Source organism: Triticum dicoccoides, chromosome 3B (assembly GCF_002162155.2).
Source record: "Triticum dicoccoides isolate Atlit2015 ecotype Zavitan chromosome 3B, WEW_v2.0, whole genome shotgun sequence".
NCBI classification, from domain to species: domain Eukaryota; kingdom Viridiplantae; phylum Streptophyta; class Magnoliopsida; order Poales; family Poaceae; genus Triticum; species Triticum dicoccoides.
Window position 1 is genome coordinate 682,538,599 of NC_041385.1, and position 10,759 is coordinate 682,549,357.

General features: G+C 48.5%; 1 protein-coding gene across 1 annotated transcript; it reads right to left on the reverse strand.

Moving 5' to 3' along the window:
• Positions 1 to 7,312: 7,312 nt before the first annotated feature.
• Positions 7,313 to 9,406, reverse strand: LOC119281832 (GRAS family protein RAD1-like). Its single transcript, XM_037562253.1, has one exon. The coding sequence runs from the start codon at positions 9,393 to 9,395 to the stop codon at positions 7,836 to 7,838; it is 1,560 nt and encodes a 519-aa protein (XP_037418150.1). The 5' UTR covers positions 9,396 to 9,406; the 3' UTR covers positions 7,313 to 7,835.
• Positions 9,407 to 10,759: the final 1,353 nt, after the last annotated feature.

Consider the following 10,759-nt stretch of genomic DNA (forward strand, 5'->3'; position numbering starts at 1 on the left):
GATTTGGCAGCTATTACCACTGCAGTACAAGCCTGGCTCGAAGCTGTACAACAGGGATACGAGGGTGACCCCGGGGCTCAACGCCTGCTGACCCGTTTGGCCACACAGCAAGGCAACCTTGATGGGTTCACACTACAGGAGGGCATCATTCGGCAACATGGGCGCATTTGGCTGGGTGACAATGTGGACTTGCAGAAACAAGTACTGGACGCTCTACACACAGGAGCAATTGGGGGCCACTCAGGATTTAATGCAACCTACCGGCGGGTCGACGCCTATTCACCTGGCCTGGGCTGAAGCACCATGTCAAGCTCTTCGTTGAGGCAATGCCAGATATGCAAACAAGCCAAGCCTGAGTGTGTCCGTTACCCCGGCCTCCTAGAGCCACTGTCGGTGCCCAACCAAGCATGGCAAATGATCACGATGGATTTCGTGGAGGGTCTTCCCCGATCATCTGGCTGCAATTCCATCTTAGTGGTCGTGGACAAATTCTCTCGATATGCCCACTTCATCGCCTTATCTCACCCATTTGTGCCTTCCAAGTGGCGCAGGCGTTTGTGGCTCACATCTACAAGCTACATGGATTGCCCGAGTCCATAGTCTCCGACCGGGATCCCATCTTCACGAGCGCCCTGTGGAAGGAGTTGTTCCACCTCACTCATACCAAGCTGCGGATGAGCACGGCGCGCCACCCGCGGACGGACGGACAAACGGAGCGGGTCAATCAATGCCTCGAGACCTTCCTTCGCTGCTTTGTCCATGCGTGCCCTACAAAATGGTATGCCTGGTTGCCCCTTGCTGAATTTTGGTACAATACTTCACCACACTCTGCTCTGGGCACCACTCCCTTCGAGGTTCTCTACGGGCGCGCGCCTCGCCACTTCGGCATCGTCGACACCGTCGCGTGTGCCTCCCCGGACCTGTCGGATTGGCTGCAAGACCGCGCACAGATGGAGGCCTTGATCCGCCAGCATCTTCTCCGAGCGCGCCAGGCCATGAAGGACTCCGCCGACAAGCGTCGATCTGATCGGGTGTTCGCCGTCGACGGCTGGGTTTTCCTCAAGCTTCAACCGTACGTGCAACGCTCCGTGGCTACCCGTGCCAATCAGAAGCTGGCTTTCCGCTACTTCGGGCCGTACAAGGTTCTCCAACGCGTCGGCACGGTCGCGTACAAGCTGCAACTCCGAGACTCCAGCTCGATACACCCCGTCTTCCATGTTTCCCAGCTGCGTCAAGCTCTCCCGCCAACTGAACAAGTCCAAGACCAGCTCCCTGCTACAGCGGCAGCAAGCCCGGTTCCAGAGGAGATCCTGGAACGCCGGACTATGCAGCGCGGCCGCTCGGAAGTGCCCCAGGTTTTGGTGCGCTGGACCGACCAGCCGCCGGAGTTCGCGACATGGGAAGATGCAGAGGAGCTTCGGCAGCATTTTACCCGGGCACCAGCTTGGGGACAAGCTGTGTCTCAAGGAGAGGGGGTGTTACGGCCCCGGCTTCCCCTGGCCCAACCACTACTGCAGCACCCGTTGGGCTGGAACGGGCCCGTCGACAAGTCAGGCCCAACAGTCGGCTGACGGCCAAAGTCTGGGACACCACTCGCTAGGTTAAGTACTCTCTGTTCCCCTCCTGCGCGAGGCGGTGTTGATGTAATTGGCTAGGCGGCGGCTCTCCTCTCCCGGTCCCCTTTCCTTCTTCCTCTAGAACTCCAGATCGAGCAGAATCCTTGTATCCTTGACCCAGTAAGGGAATTCTTGTAGTGGGAGCATAACATAAAACGTAGAGCACCCCAAACTTCGATCATATGCGTGGAACGAAATGCATGTGCCGTATATGTGGTGAACTGCAGGGATCCATGCATGCAATTGCTTGGCAGGGGTATACTTATAGGACTTTTTTCACGAATACTCAAAGCTTGCGTATCATTTATTGATAGGTACTCCCTCCGTTCCTAAATATAAATCTTTAGAGCGATTCCACCATGAACCACATACGGATGTATATAGATGCATTTTAGAGTGTAGATTCACTCATTTTGCTCTGTATGTAGTCTATAGTGAAATCTCTACAAAGACTTATATTTAGGAACGGGGGGAGTAGAGAGAATACAAGCTCGGGCATTACATTATGGGACATACACGATACGACTTAGGAGCAGTTATTGCTGATACAGACGAGGTTTACAAAATACAGCTAAGTTAAAGTTTGACCATAAATTAAAGCACCCAAATGTGGGTTATATGTGACAAAATTTATACCTTGAATTTCTATTTGAAAGAAATTGCAAATGGTATATAATTCTGAAGTCACACAATATAAATCATTGATCTAAATCATGGTAAAAGTTGGATTTTAGAAGGCAAGCGCACTTTATTCATTAGGGAGCAGTCCTACTGCCGGAGGCGCCATTAGACAAATCCATGCTAGCTGCACTATGTCCCCCCGAAATCTCACGATTGGGCCTCTCGAAATAGGCTTGCGCCCTGCTTTATAGATAAATCAAAGATCCATACAACCAACATCCAAATAATTCAAAAAGACGAAGGATGGGGCAGCAGCACAGTAATGCCCGAAGAAAAACATAAGAGAAAAGAAAAACAAGGCCACCTGGTGGCGGTCGACGGGCGAAGCTAAAATGACGAAAGCCGATGTGCTGAAGCCTCGGACTTCGTTTCCAAAAGGGCGTGATAATTATATTTGTGTTGCTTTCAAAGAATTTTGCAATTTGTTACGAGTTGATGATAATTGACGTAGCTTGGTGCGTGTTACAAACAAAAGTGAGCTGGACGTGCAAGTGAGGGTAAGGTAAAAACTGGCATGTACTAGGTGAAACATCAATTACAACTGACAACCCGTTAAGTAAGTTAAATCCTGCAACTTTTAAGTAAGTTTTGAAATAAAAAAGTCAGAGTTCCATTCCACGATCCGTTGGTACGTTTGCACACGTACAAGCAGTAGCTTACATTTTTCGTTGCAAATTAACATGCATGGAGATTTGGTCATCCCTGAAAGAGAGAGATTTGGTCATCATGTGCAATGGCTGTGCATGAGTCCGAGATTTGTTGTCTTGATGAGTTCTCTTATGCTAGTGAAGCAGAAAGTTAATGGCTTATTTAAATGCACTCCATTTGACATTTTTGATTTGGTACGAATTGGTCCAAAATCACGGCTCTAGCAAATGGAGTTCAAAAGCCAGGATCTTGCAAGTACAGTCATATGATATGCATTGTTTACAACATAGTACAGATGGTTGATAAATTAGAGAATAATAGCACCTTCTTCTTTTTCTAAAACGACAGAGCGAGATCATGTAGTCCAAACCAAATAATGTACATAGCAGAAATATCTATTATAGGCGAGCTGGCGCTTCTAGAGATATCTTGATACCGACAAAATAAATATTCATTCATATCTATGCTTGGTATATTAAACTTGAAACGGTTTTGCTAGCAAATTTTGATCACTGTGCTTAGCGTTAGGATGCAGGGGGGCCGTCGACCGCCCGTCGTTTTCGCGGTAGAATTAAAAATGGACATTTCTTGTTACCATGACCATGATCAGTAATAATATTTCAAAAACACGCTACTAGTCCTATTCTACAATGTGAAGTAAAGCTAGCTCCAAGTAGTAGCAACAAACACACGGCCATCACTACTGACGATTGAGGGCAACTCTCTTCAGCCAATCATATGACGTGAAGGACCAAAAATGCTAAACGTACGGGCATCTACAGGCCCGTACGAGGACATACCAACAAACTAAACACTCCCCCCCTGATTTTCAAGGGGTGGGGCCTGCTTTGACAAATAAAATCCAATCACAAACTTCCACGTCACATTATTTTCAAATCAACCTGTAAAAGCCTGTATAATCCTGTACGTGTAGCATTACTGAGTGAAGGACCCATGCATGCATGCATTAGTTAGTCGTTGCCCCTTGGTATTGTCAACGGATCTATTGATGTAACATTGCCACTTCAGTGTCACGGTAAACATTACGCATGCGATCTTCCGGATCAACAGTGGACGCACGAACCGGCGCTCATAGGGATAGAGTGTGCATGTGTGCGTTCATAGGGGTGAGTGTGCATATGTATAAGTTGTACTAAGCTATAAAAACGGATGCATGAGATTTATCCCAACAATGCACTGGTTTGCTCCTTTACTTGCCCTAGACATTGTAGACCTGACTTTATTAATCAAGTAAACATAGTGAATAACATCAGGTCATAAAAGGACACGACTAACAAAGAATTTACGGACTCAAAGTTACACCATAGCATTCTCACTAGACTAGTATGATTTTCAATGTAACTTTGTTTTTTACTGGTCATTCTTCGTTCAGTTGTCTTCCCATTGTACCGCACATTTTCCTTGATAATTATCAGATTTATAAGATGCCCTTTCGGTGTGTCACCATCTCTAACTCTCTCGGTGGCATCTCAATAGTCTACAGTGTGCCCAATACGTAACGAATCATGCATAAGGTTCACTAACCTCGAAGGATTTCGATAGATGCAATAGCATGTCGGCCACAAAAACTTAGACATCTGAATACGTTGTGTCAAGTTCAAGGGCACGCCCAATTCCCACAAGGCAAGTTGCCGCGCCATTGCTTCATCGATGTACCACCGTAAGACAATACCATGGTCAAGAGAAGAAGCATGAGAAAACAAAATGGCAGTAGCCTCCGCCCACCACCACCCACGCAAACATCGCTATGAAGATCATGGTGGGGAGAGGTGGGGGGCATTCTAGTCCACACAACGTTGCATCCACCGTTTAGACGCCGCCACCAAAGAACATGAGTAATATACAAAATGTAATCTACACGTGAAGCAACAATACGAGTTGGTTCCACCCACCTCCCAGGGGTGAGAAGGCTGCCTAAGATAAGGGTGATGTACGTAAATGGTGGTGGGAGATGTTGGCGGCTAGTTCTTTTATTATTATTTTGCACTAGAATTATTCGGTTTTGTAGTTCGTATTTCTTGCACTCACGTGTTACCTTAGGAAATAATCGGACTTTATTGATTAACTAAGATAGTACGTCAGATCAAAGACACCGAAACTCAAGCGACTAACAAATTTTTGTTATCAAACTAAAAGTTACATTAAAAACATTTAAAGTGGTCATCTCCGGCTCCACCTTTTGCGAATGGTGTTCCTCCAAACCTCCGACTGAAAGACGCTGGAGACCAAATATGCACAAGCAGGACTAACCTCGAATATTTCCAAGAGCTGCTTGATTCGCTCATCCTAATAGGTGAGAACCCAAGACCGTTGGACCCGCTATGGCTAGGTACAAAACCTTTGCTAGGCATGTGGTCTGTGGTGGGGGACACGCCCCTTATAAAGCAGGTTTTTTAACTGTAGATTGATCACTATACCACTTGGGAAGAAGTCTGCGAGGACAAAACAACAAAAATATGAGTACCATTGACAAAACCAAACTTCACATCAGCGACACTACTACCATCGCCAATACATGTTGAATCTTCAGACGACAAAGAATCAGATATATGGTTGTCGATCTTTGGGTCCAATACATCACCAACTTTTCGATATTGATTGTGTTGACCATGATATTCACAACAAGAAGGGATTAGCATCACGAGATGTTTATTCTACGTGACGACGTCTCCACCTTCATAACACTGTTACTAATAACATATAGATCTAACATGGAGGAAAGAAAATATAACATAATCTAGACGTAGATTTGGCGTTTCGTGTTCTGAGACGTAACTGCATTGTAAGCGAGGAGAACCATTACAAGGACAGTAATGGTGGCTTTTTTGAGAAAATACTCCCAAAGGACATCTCATATTCATCTCAAGGAAAACAATAGTAAATCGAAGGACAACAAGATAGAAAAGTAAAAACAAAATAACATAAAAAATCATACTGATCGTATTCTTCCTTTGATTGTTTGTCATCCGCCGAAGCTTGAAAAATCAGCGAACAAGTAGGAAGAGATGCAAACATACCTGCAAATGCCCTTGCCATACAAGGCTTTGAAGACCGTAATAGCCACTCGATGGTAACAGCAAGATCTAGCAGCTGCTATAGGAACATTGGTTGAGGCAACGCAGGATAGCAATCCTTCACCATCAATCCAGAGGGTTGTAGAAACAGGACTCTACTGCAGAACAAAATGAATGAAGAGGTTGAAGTCGCCGCGCGAATAGCCAGTCAACTGGTTCCCTTAATAGACATACCAACTGCCAAGACCTAAACAGAACCAACAGTGCAACACCTACTTTCATAGGCCCTTCATTGACGCTGAATTGGAAACCATTTTGGTAGGGAGAGGCTGAAGAGAACTTATTTCAAGACAACAAAGAGGATGGGTCCCCACTCTTCTGGACGCTGGCCGGAACCGAGATCGCGGCATGGAAAAACCCTAGCGACTACGGCTGTTTGTTAACACAAGACGGATGGAGCAATACCCGTGGCTAGATCTTGCTAACGGCTTCGGGGACATTATATTGGGTGTTTTACATTCTTGCCTTAGTTGGTTCCCATCATACGGTTTTACCCCTAGTTTTCGATTGTGCTCAATTTTGTTCCAAAACTGTTAGGTGCTTTTATGAAAATATCCTTTCGTGTCGTTTTCATCTGGTCAGAGGCGTTTGACTATGATTGTGCCAAGTTGTAGATTGTGTTGTCCCTTCATGTCGCTTCAATGACAACATTGTTGTAGTCTCGGTTTTGAAACATTTTGGAGTAGAGTTGCTTCGAGATTTGCAGCAAGAAAAGGCAGTGTTTCCTACTCTCATTCTACTATTGCGTTAGAGAAATAGCATGCGTTACTCCCTCTTGACAGAATGTTCATCGGTCATAGAGTTCTTCAGTTTAACTATCAAAACATAATAGTTTATAAAAAATATATGTTTCAATCTCATTCGGCGACAAATGTAAAGATATACTTTTTGTACAACATAACACATATATATTTAGCGAACCAACCTGTGGTTGGATGGTTAGAGGGACTGTGGTATCCCCAGCCCACCAGGGTTCAAATCCTGGTGCTCGCATTTATTCCTGGATTTATTTCAGGATTTCCGGCGATGCGCATTCAGTGGGAGGAGACGTTCCCATCGACGACGAGGTGCCTACGGTGACTTCGTAAATTTCAAGATGATATGCCGGCTCAGTCTTTCGGAGGTGCTCATAGGGGTAGGGTGTGCGTGTGTGCGTTCATAGGGATGAGTGTATGCGCGTGTATATGAGCGCTTGTGTCTGTACTGATGTTAAAAAAAACACATATATATTTCTAAAAAGGTTCAAATATGTGTCCAACTTATAAACCAGGATAGAGGAAGTAATGACTAATCTATTCGCAAAAAAAGAAGTACTGACTAATCACCAAGCGTTCAGAATTTATTGGTATACACGGTGACCTCTTAGTTCATTGTTTATTGTTTTGATGTAGCTTACCACTCATGACCTCTTAGTTCAATCAGCATTCTTCTTGCTGTTGTGCCACCATGCATGCGAAAAGCAGGTACGTGCCGAAGTTGCCGACGCAGAGCATGGCGAAGAAATAGTCCAGGACTCCAGGTGGCCATCGTTGATGTCGTCGGGATCCACCCACGCCGCCCGCCTCTCCACCACAACAAGGAGAAGCGCCGAGCTCGCGTATTTGAACGCCGCTCCGGACGGCGTCCCGCGCCTGGTCGTAGAAGAACTCCATTTGCCCGATGAACGTGAACACCTCGGCGGCGCCCACCTACACTGCGGCACCTCCCAGAAGTACACGTGAACGTCCTCGTGGATACTGCGAGCACCGTGAAGTGCTCCGAAAGCGGCCGGGCGGCGAGCAGCTGTGATCGGCGTCTAGCATTTCCAGCACGAGGCGGCGATGACGGGCTTTCCCTTCCATCCAAGCACGAGGCATCCCTTCTCCTCGGCCACCGTGTATCCGCTGCCGCCGGCGTTCTCCTCCAGCCACTCCCGCGCCTTGGCCGCCATCTTGAAGGGCATGGCCTGGAAGCCCGCGCGGCTCATGCGGCGCCGCCACTGGTCCGCGCGCTCGTGCCGCTCCACGCGCGCCGCGCCCTCGCACCCGACCACGTTGCGGATCTCGGCGCCGAAGTGGAACTGCTCCACGCGCGCGCGCCGGGCGTCGTAGCGCGGGAGCGCCGCGTCGAGGGCGTCGAACAGCGCGGCGTAGTAGTGGAGCGCCTCCATGAACCGCCCCAGGAAGAAGGGCCCGTTGTGGCCGGCGTCCTGCTCCACGAGCACGAACGCCTTCGGCGAGAGCTTGCGGATAGTCTGCAGCACCGAGTTGAGCGCGCCGCGGCTCTCCTTCACCACGCAGTGCAGCTCCAGGACGCTGTTGATGGCCACGGCCTCGTCGGCCTCGACGCCAAGGTCGTCCACGTGGAGGCTCTCCAGGGTGCGGTCGACGGCCATGAACTCGAGGGTCATCCCGAGCTCCTCCGCGTACGCCTCGAGCTCGCGCCCGACGGCTCTCATGGTGTCTACGCGGGCGCCGACGCCGGTGACGCGAACGCGCGCCGGCTTGCCGCTGGCCCGTGTGGCGAGGCTGTCGAGCAGGGCGCGCCACTGGTGGCCGCGGTTCAAGCCCATCGTCATGCCGAGGTCCACCACGTGGACGTTGGTCTCTCCCTCGAAGGCTTCCAGGATGGACGTGTTCGCCACGAAGTGCGCGAAGCGCAGGTACGGGCACAGCTCGTACGCCACGGCGAGCGCCTCGCCGCGCGCCCCGTCGAGGCACGACGACCGCGGGACACAGAACGCCATGCTGGCCGGGCCCAACGCCGGCGGGTGCGCCAGGGCCAGCCGGTCCGCCAGGCCCTGCACGAAGCACGACGCGACGCGCTGGAACGCCGTGCCGTGCACGGGCGCGCCAACCTGCAGCTCACGCAGCAGCGCAGCCGCCTGCGCGCGATCGCGGCACGCCACGGCCTCGGCGCAGGCGACAAGCAGCTGCACGAGCCGCATGCCATCAGCTCCGCTGCCGCCACCGCCGGCCCGGACGTCGTCCACGGCGACCAGCGCCTCACCTTGTTCCTCGAACCCGCCACTGCCGACCGGCGATGACGACCGTTCCATGGCCTCCATGGCCTCCACCTTCTGCTTGCACGTCTCAAGAACGTCCCGGAACTGCTTCGTCTTCCTGACGCGCGACGACTCGAGGTCGGCCTGCGCCGGTGGCCAAGACGCCTGGTACGGCGAGCTGAGGTAGTCGACCCTGGTCGCCTTGTGAGCCCGGAGGCCGAGCTCCAGCTCGTCGGCGTCCACGGCTACCTCCTCAATGCCGAAGTAGTAAGGATGGTCGTAGTCTGGTTCCTGGTTAGTGCAAATCGAGGAGGCATCTTGGTGTGATTGCCATGAGGAGGAGGTGGTGAAGGAGCTGGGCAACATCGGCATTTTCGTGAGTGGTGTCTAACGCACTGGGGTTAGTTAATTAGATCTTGTTGCAAGGCAAATGAGCTAATTAACTTGGTAGTGGGTTCAATCAACCACTATATATAGAGCGAGCTTCCTGGGTGACATACATACGACGGCATATGTAGTTGATTAATAAGGGATCTCGTCTGTTCCGCTAATAAACTAAAAATGTCTCTGTCATACAACTCAATCAGGTCTTGCCTAGTCTCTATTTATGTGTTCTTATTTCTGCGAGGGGTGTCCCCCTTCTTCAGAAAATGTGTTTCGGTAACACATCATCGGCCATGAAAATCTTTGTTTCATTATTATTCATTGAGAGAAGCAAGGGTGCACTTGTTGCATTTTCCCTGATTTGTAAGCATATTAACTGCTTCGAGAATTACTGTTCGGAAACGCCAAGGCACACACCGGCGCCAAGCACACTCGATGGTAACATCGCCTCCAACTAAAAGAATAATCAGCCTTAACCAGACACTTAGCATGTTATAGTATGTTATTTTCTTGTAATTGCTTTCTAAATGTAGTGCTTCCATTTTTTTAATTTATGACAAGAATGGCGAAATAGAGAAAGTGCTATATTATTTAAATACGATGATACCTATCCTAAAGCCTAGTTAATTTTAATAAAAACAGTGTTTAAAAGTCTCAAAATTGTGTGAAAGAATTTACCTGTATATAAAAATGTGATATAAGTACTTTAAAAGTTACATGAATACATATTTTCCTTTTTGGGCCAAACTAATTTTTCATTATACCTTGCAAACCAAAAATATTTTATAATAAGAGTTCACAATTTATGCACTCCCTCCATAAACTAATACTCACATGGCATAATAAGAGTATAAGAGTGATTAGTTTACAGAGGGAGTAGAACTTTCTATGCATATGAGCAAAAATGAAAAGGAGGGAATTTTGCCTCATCAATTAATTAAAAAGAAGAGAATTAGCCACTTAATTTACAGAAAAACGAACAGACCACAAGTGGACTACTCACATGGCGTGGAACCCCACAACCGACAGGTGCCCCCCCAAACACACTCAACACACAGCAACCCATAATCTGGCCACCACAAAAGCACAAAAGAACCTCCGACAAGAACACTTCGAAAATACACATCGGACACCACCCAAATCACAATGACAACCATACCAAGACGACGCTCCGAGAGATCGAATATCGTCCATCAAGCAACTCTAAACACCTTCCCTATGGCACCACCCCTTTTGCGTTTCCACATCTTCTTGCTTTTGCTAATATTTGTTATCCCCGTCAGGAGGCATGCAATCTCCATGCCCGAATCAGAGCTAGCAACCTCCAAGCTCGCGAGCAAGTCACAAAGCTC

Bases quoted from the DNA above. Each gene is read 5' to 3' on its own strand.
- LOC119281832 (XM_037562253.1), bottom strand. From the start codon at position 9,395: ATGCCGATGTTGCCCAGCTCCTTCACCACCTCCTCCTCATGGCAATCA.